The following is a 13,427-nucleotide window of genomic DNA, read 5'->3' on the forward strand; positions in this document are numbered from 1 at the left end:
ACCAATCAAAGCAAACATAGAACTGACTTTTATATAATTTTATTGAATTTATTATATCATATAGTAGGACTCATAGTCGCTTGGCTCACGAATGCAAGACTTAAAAATTGCCTAGTTACAATAAGGGCAGTGTTTTTGATAATAAAACATAACAGCAAATAACGATGTGTAGAAAAGTGCATTAACAACAACACAGCTATATATGATACTAGCCTGAGAAACCTTCTTTGCATATATGCACCTCCTAAAGCAAAACCAACGAAAGCCTTTTTTCCTTTTTTCCCCTCGTACAGCGTTGGAGGCTATATATGTAAAGGCAGGATAAAGGATGACCATCAGATTTGAAACCACAACCACTCTTCAATGCTCAACTTCCAAACCTACCAAAAGTTTAAGCAGCATTACAGATGCACCTGCAACAGATTGAAGCAACTCTAGTCACACCTACAAGAAGAATATATACAAAGCACAACAACAGAGGAGGCAAAGGAAACAAAGAAACACACTCAGGTAGGCAGCGGAACCAAATAGCCAGTAAAGGTTACCTGAAATGTTTGATTGAACGAACCCAAAAATTTCTGTAAATCGAAGGATGTTTTAGCTAAAAAGTCATCAAAGGAATTCATCATAAAAAGCCAGAGCCGCTATCTATTTGGATTTGGACCCTAAAGTAAACAACGAAATCAGAGGGAACTACAGTAATAACTTATGTCTAAATCCAGAATAGCATATAGTTTTAGATATGGATCAGATCATTATCAAAATTAAGACATTGCAGACATGTCAACTCTCCCTCTGCCTACTTATGAAGCTGATACTCAACATGTAGGATGCTGGCTTGTCACAGCTTTAATAATTCACAAGCTTTCCTGAACTAAACAAATATACACACGTATTTGATGCCAGAAAACCAATGTTTGGGGGTCAGACTCGCTGCATTTTATTGCATTGGTATTCCTCCAAACTTGCATAGCAAGACTAACACTAACCTATCCATAAGGGTTAAGGATTATAACTAAGCAAAGCAACATAACCATAATTGGGAAATAATGATGACACTATATAAACGAAATTGACAAGGATTAGAATAATTTTGTAAGGCAAAAAGAATTGTCTGTCAAAACTCTGATTCCTAAAAAATTTCATGCTTTGACATTTTGGAATATTACAGTGTTTGCGACTCATTTCATATGAAATTATTCGAGGGAAACCAATGAGATTATTTTTGAATAGCGTAACTAAAGATAACATCTAATAAGGTATAGAAACCATGATCATCAAATCATTTTCTAAGGCCACAAATCCAAATAAAAAATTCCAAGAATTTTGAGCTTCTCAGGGTTTTCATGCCTCTCATTCATTCATTAACTTGTTAATTCTTCAAGGACAAACTAATTTTTCAAGACATTCAATCAAATAAAGGAAGAAATCAAATAAACAATAAAGACGGGACCTCAATCCCAAACTAGTTGATATAGGTTATACGAATCTTCTAAACCCGTTACTATACTAGGAACTATTTCATTTTACAACACGATAATTGTCTACTATGTTAGAGCTACTCTAAAACCACGAATTATCAAAACGTCAAACCTATCTTGCCACTGTACAATCTTTTAAGAAACTAAAAAGACTCATGTCAAACACCAGACTTAATGTAAATATGCCTAGCAAATAATTGCTTACGATATTACAGCATTCCCCGGTTACTTTCAACCTTTATGGCATCCATATATTTTTTGTCATCATCCAATAGGCCAAGTGCATAATATGCATCTTTGAAAGTAAGATTGTTATAATTGTTGATTCTTTTTAGGATCCATAGCATATTGGACCTAATGACATTCAAGAATAATTTGAGATAATATTAGCTCGCTAGTTCCAAGCGAAATGAAGAAAAGCCTCCAACAAAAAATACAAAAGTTTTATTTCCTCTCAACGCTTCAATTTTTGTTCCACGCAAACTTAAGAGGAAATTCTACATAAGTTAATTCTCTTGCTTCAGGCAATATTTTATTTGCTCAAACCAGCTTAAAACTGTTGATTCCTTTACACTCAGTCTATTGGCAACATGATCAGAGAATAGAAAATATGACATGTTGTTCATCAGGATGATGAAATGCTAGTCGTTCCATAAGAGGTTCTCTATGGTGAAAGGAAAGCTGAATATTTGTCAAGTATCTTCACATAGTGATATATATCAATAATTATAATACACATTGATTTCATCACCATTTGATGAATTTTTTCATGTACACTTTGAGAAAAAAAGCAGTGACGCAATCATATCATTTATTAACATACTTAAACAAGCACTTAATCAATCTTGATTGATTGCATCATTCCACATTAATATAAGCACCATACTTTAATAATCAGAACCGATCCTACGGCACCACATACATGTTATCCAAGTCAATATCATCTTTTCCGATAGTTCTACCATTATCCGTCTTCTTTTATAAACAGAATACCCATCTTCATTAATTGTGATTTACTCAATAAACTTATTTGAAAGTGTTTTGTAAATCTCTCATTCTGCACTCAAAGAGAAGATTTTCTACAGAACAACATGTGTCATGCATCATGAAATTTTACACAATCTTATAATAATAAGGATCATGCAATTCATCTAGTATTTCTTTCGATATTACTCAAACAATATCTGCAACAAATTTATTATGCTCATGAAGAAAAAGCAAGATATGAGGCCCTCTACAAATCTACGAGTCCCGAGACACTTTGGGTTGCAAGTAAACATGATGAAAGGATTAGGGGATCCAACCCATTTGCATATTGCCAAAGAATCTTGATATTTTTTAAGCATATTCCATGCACCCATGTGAAGCTGACTGGTAAAATTATCCTTGAGAAAAAAGATTAATTTTCCATGTAAAACTACTCAGCTAACCTTTAAACATGTGATCTCTCAACTGTTTTTGATAAATCCTAATATACCTCAGATGAGAAGATTCAATAATTGTATATGCATAAACCAAGAATTGCTCAAATAATCTTCTGGAACACACAATCATTGGAACTTTATCCTACCTTTCTTGAATTCTGTAAGCAAATTATTCTCGCATGTTAACACATTGTTTTTCTCGAATTGATTCATCATCTCCCTCTAAAGGAATGTTCTCTTTGTAGCAATCTTCACCATATAGAAAAAGTAAAGGATATTGCGGACTTAAATAGGCACCGTTCAATTCATTTATCCTTTGCAAAATTATTATTTAGGAATGATAAAATACTAACTTCATAGCATCAATTCTATTTTCCACTTCATTTTTATATCGTACATATATAATTATGCAAACTCAGGTGGATCCCTCGGGGGGGGGGGGGGGGGGGCAATAAACTTCCAACTTAATAATAATTCTACCCAGACACAACTTGAATGTTTTTGGTCCCTATGTTTGATGACATAAACATCAACTTTTCCCCGCATTGATGTAAATGAAAATATGGAATTATAACTCTTAATATTCTCTTGAAAATGGTCAATTTTGGGACCAACATAAAATAAGAGTTGGAGAATGATGAAATATATATGAAATGTGGATATTTTTTTCATAAAACAAAATAGATGTTTCCTCTAGCCCAATCCAAACAACATGAATTGCTACATCTACAATAAATTAAATGAGATACTTTAGTCAAATAATTTAATTTCTAGCAAGTAATTTTTTTATGAACCAGAAGTAATTTCTAGTTGCATTTATGGTTTATGTTGTCTGGAATCATGACTATAGTCTGAAGTGACTTAATTCCTTGTGTTATTGTTTTAAATTGACAATTAAATTTTTTATTCATTCACTTAACTTACATAAAACATTAACAAATTCGTTCTCATCATTATTTATATAATATAGCAGCATAAAAGTTCAAAAGTAGTTCTCGGATATTTATAAATTTTTTAATAACTTTCATACTATCAACTCAATACAATAACACAAGGAATTAAGTCTTCAGATTATAATCATGATTTCAGAACACAAAAACAAAAAATACAACTAAAAGTTAGTTCTATTTCATACCAAAAACTACTTGCTAGATATTAAGTTATGGATTTGACTGAATTGCCTCATTTAAAGTCTCGTCAATGCACCTATTCCTGTTGTTTGGATCGGGCTAAGAAAACATATTTTAAAACTTATTAAAAGAGTATTCGCATTCACATATAGCTTATTATTCTCCAACTCTTATTTTACGCATGTCCTAAAAGTGACCATTTTCAATAGAATATTAGAAGTTATAATTCTATGTTCTCATTTACATAACAATGGGAAAGGTTGATGTCTCTATCAATCAAACACGGGAACCAAGAATATTCAAATTGTTTGGGCAGAATTATCATCAAATTGAAAGTTTATTGTCACCTGTGGGATCCACCCCAAAGTTTGTGCAAAGAATGAAGATGAAAAATAAAATTCATGTTGTGAGGATAGTATTTTATCATTCATGAATAATAATGTGTAAATAAGATTTTAAATCAAAAGACAGTGATATTAATTTCATAAAAAAATTTCTTCGCAATTGTGGTCAAATCATTAAAAAAACTTCATAAGATTGTTGAAGATCTGAAGCAAATGTTTGATAGCCGCAATATCTTGGCCAAGACATTTAGAATGGTAAGTAATAGATTTCAAGAAAAGATAAGCTCCAATATTAGACTTAAGATTGATAGGGAAAAGGGGCACTGACAGAAGAATATACAACTTACCGACGGTTTTTGAGGTTATTGCGTTGGTGGCGAGAGGATTTGAACTATCTAGATGACAAAAATATAATTATTGAAACCCAAAGGATAAATTAGGTCGGCAATATCCTTTACTTTTTTCGTATGGTGAAAATGGCCACAGAGAGGATATTAATTCCTTCAACAAAGATAATGAATCAATTAAAGGAAGACAATGTATCAGCATGCAAGAATATTTTCTTTACAAACTTTAAGAAAGAAAGGTTGAATTCCAACGATTTTGTTCTCCAAAAGATTATTTCAGCAATTCTTGGTTGATGCATATACAATGATCAGATCTTCTCAATTGTGGTTATTAGGATTCATCAAAAACAGTTGAGGGCTCACATGTATAAAGGGTTAGCAGATGCAGTTTTGCATAGAGAAATTAATCCTTCTCAAGGAAATGATAATTCTCTTGTCCAACTTTACATTGGGTGCACAATACATGCTTCAAAATTATCAAGATGCTATGGCAATATGCAAACAGACAAGTACCCTAATTATTTCATCACATTTACTTGCAACCCAAAGTGGATTATGATCCGTAGATTTATAAAGAGTAGGGTCTTAAATTATAGGATCGTCTAGACATTTTAATTAGGGCTTTCAAAATCAAATTAGATCGCTTAATAAAGGACTTGCAAGACAATTAGTTTTGGGAAAGTAAAAGCAGGTATACAATTCAACTTCTAAAATAATAATCAATTTTTTATTTTACATAAGCTAATGTTTTTAAAATATAGATTCAACCTAAGTTGCTCGGATACGGGTGCGGGTGTCCGACACGTGTGCGGATCTAGAGGTCGGATCCTTCGAGATGTAAATTCTAAGATTCAGGAATATGGATCCTAGTACGGATACGGGTGCGGGGATCTAGCTAAAAATAATTCAAAAATATAAAAATGTCTCTAAAATGAGAATTTTTGTGGCAAACTTATGTATAGCTTGTAAAGTGTAGATTTTTTTTTAATCTCAAGTTGTAGATAAGTAAAGGATTGATTTCCTAGATAAGGTATGCTGTTTTCTTCAAATTTACCCTAGTTTTGGTTCTGATTTCTGGAATCAAATTGTATCTCGTCTCGAATTTTTCCGTCCATCATGGTCAAAGTACCCAAAATCGTTTAACCATATCCGGTACGGATCCTATACCCACACCCATACTAGTGTCGTGTCGACACGGGTGCGGCACATAAACTGCCGTGTCGGAGCAACTTAGGATTCAACTATTTATTTATCTAATAAATTCTTTTCGGTGCAATGATTCCAAAAACGAGGGCCGCCTCATGCTCAGATCTTGTTTTTCCTTCATTAGCATAATCAATATCTCACTGCTGAAGATATTGAATGAATAATTTCAGAAGAAATACTAGATGAATTGGATGATCCTTATTATTATAAGGCTGTGCAAAATTTCATGATGCATGGCCCATGTGGTTCTACTAGAAGTCTTCTCACTGCATGCAGAATAAGAGATGTACAAAGCACTTTTCACAAAAGTTTGTTAAGTCGGCCACAATTTATGAAGATGGTTATCCTGTTTATAAAAGAAAAGATAGTGGTAAAGATGGTATTGACTTGGATAGCAGGTATGTGGTGCCGCACAACCGATTTTTATTATCAAAGTATGATGCACGTATTAATATGGAATGGTGCAATCAATCAAGATCCATTAAGTACTATTTAAGTATGTTAATAAAGGACATGATTGTGTCACCGCTATTTTTTCTCAAAGTGAACATGAGGAAGATTAATCAAATATTGATGAAATCAATATGTATTATGATTGTCGATATATATCACCATGTAAAGTTGTTTGAGAAAACTTTTTGTGGTAAGATTAGCATTTTATCTTTCAAATGAACGGAATATCATATTCTCTGATGATGATGCAATTGATGATTAAAGGAATCAAAGTTTTAAGTTAGTTTGAGGCAAATAAGACATTGCCTACAACAGAAGAATTAACTTATGCAGAATTCTCTTTAAGTTTGTGTGGAAACAAAAATTGAAAAGATGGAGAAGAGAAACTTCTGCATTTTCTATTGGGAGGATTTTTCTTTGTTTCGCCGGGAATTGACGAGCTATATTATCTCAGATTACCGGTGTATGCCATTAAAGGTCCAACATGTTATGAGGACCTTAAAAAGTCAACAATTATGACCATCCCACTTTTAGAAATACATGTTATGCACTTGGCTTATTGGATGATGACAAAGAATATGTGGATACAATAGAAGAAGCAAGTACTCCAAAATGACATCGCATCTTAGGCAATTATTTGTTGTGTTGTTGTTATCAAATACTAGACCTAAATATAAATATGTCTAATGTATAACTATATTTGCATGTATTCCATGAAAAAGTAGGGCTTCTAAGACTTCGCTCCTAGTGATTTTAGGTATACTTGTCCTAATTTAACATCTTCAAACATCACAGTGTCACACCTACATGCTAGTGCATTGGAAGGTCAACATAGAACATGCATAAACATTCCCAAGCAAATGTCTCATATTTATTCTCCACCTGATACCTCACCCCATGTCGTATGTGATCACTTCTGATCTCGTCTAACTTTGTATCACAGTACACCCACCTTAAAATCCACATTTATACAACACTTTTCTCATGGATATGTTGGGACTTTAATACGCTCCTATATAACATAGTTTGTCTCTCAACTGTTCTATAAAACTTGCCACTCACTTTGGTAGTTTGGTAGGTATGTTCCTGCTGTGTAACACTCCATTTCAGAAATCCTATTTTAAATTTACGTGCTACATCTTCATTTTTCCTGCCATTCTCCTAAAAAACATAGCCAAGATATGTGACCTTATAGTTCAAGTTCTTGGTCAGCTCCTTCATTGGTTTCCTCATAAACTTAGGGCAAACACTCCTCAACTTCATAATAGCTGCAAGGTAATCAAGCTAAGTCAATCTTTCTAAAGGTTCTTATAAATAACATAAAGAACTCAGACGAGAGTTGGAAATTTTCACACAACTAGGGAACTCATCAATAAGATAAGATAAGACTTTCCATTTTTGTAGTGAATCACCAACCTGCTATTGTCTTTGTCAATTGGATAAATATGCAGGCAATATAGTGAGGAAAGGGGAAACAAAAGCAAAAGCAAATTATTTTGATAGTTACCCATCATTAACTGGAAAACCAATATATTTTCCATCTTGATTCCATTTTAAGAACCATGATAGCAAATCATAGACAAAGAGCACATATAAATAATCCATCCAATCAAAAACATAAAAGAAGAAAAGAAGAAGCAAGAGAGAAAGGCGACCCATTCACGTAATTTTTTTCAAAGTCGCTTTAGAACATAAAATTGACTTCATGAATTCAAGCTGGCTCTCTTAGCTAGCTGCTGATCTCTATCATGCATCTTTCTCAAGTTTATTAGACTAAAAAGAGAGATGGGAAAGACCAGAAAGATGGAGGTAGCAACAATGCTTTTTCCAGCATAGCGTGACACGCTAAGGGAGGGAAGTAATCTAGCTTGAGCATTTAATCAGAAAGAATTATTTCCTCTCCTTCCTGTTTATAGCTGGGAATCATCTTCAATGAAAAAACAGTTATTTATATTTTGTAATTCTGAACTTTCATGAAAAGATGTATGCATACTACAGATGATACAATATTTTTCCTGTGAAATGGTACATTAAGCACTTTTATTAATAGAAACAGCCAATAAAGCAATCAGCAATAAACTAGATAAGGAGCTCAATCTTTCAATTAATTTGCTGATTTGGACAAGTTAAGGAGCTCAATAAACAAACTTAGCAATAGAGCAGTGCTTGTGCCCTGGTACTTCCAGCATTAATTCACCTGGAACCAAAGGTTCCAGGTAAAAGTTCAAGGTAAAATCAACTGCCGGAATTTGACTTGCTAGATTATGCACTAGGTAATTGAGATAACAAGTCTAATTATAAACTTATTATGTAACAAGTATAATTTATTTAACAACCATAACAACATCTACTGTTAATATGCTAAATGTTTCAAAAGAAAATAAAAAGATACATCGAAAAGAGACCAAAGATGCAATCAAAGCCTAAGATGAAGTAAGCAACATAATTGAACCACTGAATAATCTGATAAACTAACCGCTGGAATATGAAATTTGCTTCTTATCATCCTAGAGAGAGCCCGGAAAATAGCAATTCCAGCTCCTCATCCTGTGAAGTGGTTCTCTGCATAAAATGTGAGATAATAAAAACATGAAAACCCCATATGTTTAAAAAAACATAAAGCCATAAGAAATCTATGATACACTTATAAGATACAACATCCACTAGCAAGGAGTCAAGTGACTGTAGAGATACATGTTTTCTTCCTCCTAAAAATAAACTTGCTCTTGTACAAATCATGATTGTGAAACATGAAAGACCAGAAAACAACAGAGCAATTCTATACCGGTTTCTCCAACAATTACCCTATAAACAAATAGTGCTAGCGTTGTATGCCCACCGAATAACTGCTTGACTAGAACTGACCACTGATCAGACAATGTGCCAAAATTTTCACGTGGGCAAAAAGGAACACAACCACAAGCAGATATACATATTGGGTCTGGTATGAACTTCAATCAAACCAATTCTTCTCTGATAGGAGCTGAAAGGGTGATATCCTTTAGGTGAGTATGTTAAAGGAAGAGGAGAACACAAATAGGCCAATCTGTTTTGAAGGATCAAGAGGATTCCTAAAACGAGCAAGAGACTATCTCTATTATATGAGGCAAAATCCATACTTGTTCAGGAAAATTTACTTTTCCTTCGTGCATAAACTACTATTAATCTGCGGTGGTAGCAAATTCATACTGTTTTTTTGAATACACAAAATCGAGTTAGCAATTTTTAATGGTAATCAACTGATATAGAGCAGAATTCATTCAGGAAATATCTCTTTCTATTGCCTTGAATTTACCCAAAATTGTAAGAAGATCCAAATGCCAAGAATCCGACAACTTTAGGTGATACTTAGGCATGGAGCACACTAAGAAAGTAAATGGCAAGGCATTTTCCCCATACACGAAGTCTCAGCCCTCTAAGTATTTTCTGCTGAATAAATCCATAAGATAGCAGTAGAAGTCACTAATAAGCCATGCTGAAGACCATATATCAAATGCCTGAGACACTCCAGATAAATGACAATAGGCCGTGATCAGTGAATTCAACCCTGGATAGTGTAGCATTGCAGAAATGAAACATCAAGCAAGACATGAGATGTGCTCGAATAAGAAGTTTAAACAAGTCTCCTTTTCCCATAGTGTACAACAGTAAAGTAAGACTACTATAAAACAAGAGAAAGAGATCTCAGTAACCATATATCCTAGACATGCATATGCCCCACCCCCATCCCCCATCCCATTTCTTGGGGGGAGGGGGGGGAGGGGTTTGGGTGTATGCACCATGTACCTGAATAGAAAGAAGTTGCAGGATTTTGTTTAGGACACGCATCCGATGAGTGGCATATGCACTGCTAGGTGGAAGTCTGCTCATTCTCTTCATTTCTTCATGAACTGCTTCCCTTTTCTCTTCAGACCCCATCTGCTTCAGTGAATCTTTAGAAGACTGGGTGCTAGGGAGGCCACCTTTGGGGTGATTTAGGGCAATATTGTGATTAACTTGATAGAAATGATCCATTGAACCACCTATAGATAAAAAGAAAGATTAATGCAAGGATAAATCAGAACCTCAAAAGAGAATATTGAAGAAGGCAAAGTTTCACCCCTCTATGCTGGCTGCCTAAGATGCCTATATATGTACAGAACAGAGACAGCAAACGCACTTTAACATACCACGCTACTGAGGTTTTGATATTACACATCAACTAGCTATAATTTTAAGAAAACAACTACTATGCATCAGTTCTAAACGAGTTGAGATCGGCTATATGAATCCTCATCCCATGTTACTCCATATAAACTTAACTCGGGCCAATATTATCCAAAATAAAAAGTAGTAGAAGTTCATTATAGTTTTAACTGATGTATAAATCTCTGACAGCCATTGTTACTGTTTGTTTATTGTGTCTTTTTCATCGTTCTTGAGCCAGGGGTCTATAAGGTCTGCGTACACATTACCCTCCCCATACCCCACGTGTGGGATTGCACTGGGTTTGTTGTTGTTGATGTATAAATCTCTGACGGCTAAACAACCCCTAGAAAAGCATAGGACGTAAAGTAAAAGTGCTAACATGACTAAAACACATTCTTAACTAATAGGTGTCGTCTATATAGATCTTTTCTTCGTGCACTACATTTTGCAAAATCAGCATGGATTCCAAGAGATGGTAGGTCATTCGAGACAACTTACTTCTAAGTAATTTTAGGTCTACCTTGGTCATTTTTATCACCTTCACACTCACCATGATTTCTATCTATAGACCGGTGCATGTAGCAGTCGATGCAGAACATGATCAAACCATCTCATGCGACCTTTTCTTATTTTATCCTTGATGTGTACCTACTTAAACCTTCTCGCGAATGTGGTCATTTCTACTACTGCTTAGTCTCACATAATCACACATCCATGTTAGCATTCATTCGCATCTCTGTAACACTCATTTTGTGGATGTGATGGACTTTAAAGGCCAAAGATTCACTCTCATATAATATTGTTAGTCTTATACTATTTTATAGAACTTATCTTTCCTTTGGCATCATTTTATCACATAACACCCTGGTAGAACAACTCCATTTCAACCATTCGATTTTGATCTATGTAAAACATGTTCATCTATCATTTTACTCACTTAAAACAACGAGCCTAAATATCTAAATGTTTATATTTAGGAACCGCAATCCCGTCTAATCTAACCTCGACTTTGCTATTATGTTGACTAAACTTGCAGTGCATATATTCAATCTTACTTTTGCTTATCATAAACCCTTTACTCTCTATAGTGCTTCTCCATAATTCAAGCTTTTGGTTGACACTTTTACTGGTATTGTCAATTAGCACTATATGTCAGCAAATAGCATACATAATGGCACCTCATCTCGTACAGTGTTGGGTTAGCTCGTCCATAACAAGGGTAAACAAGTATGACCTCAATGGCGACCCCTAGTGTAAATCCACGGTTATGTGAAACTCCTTTTTATCTACTATTATTCTCACACTAGTGAAAACTCTTTTATACATGTCCTTTATGACATTTATAAATTTAATATAAGTTTCTTTCTTCTACAACACCCACCAAAGGACCTTTCTAGGTACTCTATCACATGATTTCTCTAGGTCAATGATTACCATGTATAGATCTTTCTTCCTCTCATAATAAACTTCCATCAATCTCCTTAGCAAAAATATAGCCTCTATTGTGGAACAACCACGCATAAATCCAAACTGGTTCTCTATCACTCTTGTAGTGTCCCTAAGTCTACGCTCTATCACTCTTCAAAAACTTGAAAGCTAAAAACATTCTGCCTTCATTTACATTGGTTGCATTTATTCTTCTATTATATACAACATAAGAAAGAAAAACCAGAGAAAAAGTAGGTCGTGTAAATGTATGACTAAAAGGAAATAACTAAATACACAAACATAGTCAGAGGTACCATTAAAATTGAATATAACCTTCAATACAATTGATTAATCTGTTAAACTCAATCTCCTAAACTGATAAATAGAAAACTTGAATTTTGATAAATTGTGGTTACGCAGAGAACTATGATACACAAATACAACATATGTCTGATAAGTAGGCAACCATCCATATTTCAATTTTACCCCTTCAATACTTCCATTCATTCAAAATTCGAAATATTACCAAAGAAAATAGAATTTCAGAGAACAAGTTTAAATACCTGTACAAAACTAAACTGCAGCAATACACGAGAAAACAATGGATACGGAGACCTCTTCTGCAGAATTTCTTGTGGACGCAAAAATAGTACGAAACTCACTATCGTCTCTAACTGCCGATCGCAAAACCTATGTTTGCAGACTTCTTAGTAGGGACGGTATCTAGAATCCACAATTAACGATATCTCTGCTTATAAAGCAGAGATTCCCTGGAGATTTGTACTTGCAAGAAAACGCTGAAGAGAATGTGACATTGAGCCCTTTAGAATTGGTATTATCTCATACATACCCCTTATTTTGTGACCAAAACATATTGGATTGATCAATTCCAGGAGAGTGTGATAAAAATGGTCCTTTATGTTTGGGGTAGGTTTAAAATAATCCCTTAAAAACTTTGAGAAGTTTTAGCTAGCGTTTGGCCATAGATCTCAAATTTATTTTGAAAAATCTGATTTGGGTGAAGTTTGGTTTGAAGATGAAAATGTGTTTGGACATACGTTTTCAAAACATATTTTCCAACTTTATTTTGAAAAAACCGGTATATAATTCCTAATTTTTGGGATTTTGGCCCAAATTCAGCTCAATAGCTGATTTTGGAATTTGAAATTTTTGACTTGGGATTTGGCCAAAATATGAGCAAAATTTATGGCCAAACATGAATTTTGAAAATAAATCTCAAATTTATTTTGACAAAACTTATGGCCAAACGGGACCTTAATCCTTAACTTTTGCAAAAGTGAGTATTTTTTGCCTCTGTCAAATATGTAATAAGGCCGTGAAAAAAATTTAATAGCAACTCATATTTAAAGATGCAGTTTTTGTCTAATTTTAGTGCACAGTATAGTTTCTTGAGGTGCAATTTCAG

At 34.0% G+C, this 13,427-nt stretch overlaps 1 protein-coding gene across 2 annotated transcripts; it reads right to left on the reverse strand.

Annotated features, from left to right (window-relative positions):
- Positions 1-12,890, reverse strand: LOC109244387. Of its 2 annotated transcripts, XR_002070690.1 has the most exons (5): positions 12,565-12,890; positions 10,172-10,407; positions 8,862-8,947; positions 546-578; positions 1-413 (listed from the first exon to the last, which is right to left on the reverse strand). XR_002070690.1 is itself a non-coding variant. In XM_019411470.1 (4 exons), exons 2-3 carry the CDS (start codon positions 10,397-10,399, stop codon positions 8,888-8,890), a joined length of 288 nt encoding a protein of 95 aa, XP_019267015.1. In that variant the 5' UTR covers positions 10,400-10,407; positions 12,565-12,888; the 3' UTR covers positions 1-413; positions 8,862-8,887. The 2 variants fall into 2 exon arrangements, 1 of the variants encoding a protein (XP_019267015.1); XM_019411470.1 differs by lacking the exon at positions 546-578 and having other exon boundaries at positions 12,565-12,888.
- Positions 12,891-13,427: the final 537 nt, after the last annotated feature.

This window comes from Nicotiana attenuata, unplaced genomic scaffold, assembly GCF_001879085.1.
Source record: "Nicotiana attenuata strain UT unplaced genomic scaffold, NIATTr2, whole genome shotgun sequence".
Taxonomy (NCBI): domain Eukaryota; kingdom Viridiplantae; phylum Streptophyta; class Magnoliopsida; order Solanales; family Solanaceae; genus Nicotiana; species Nicotiana attenuata.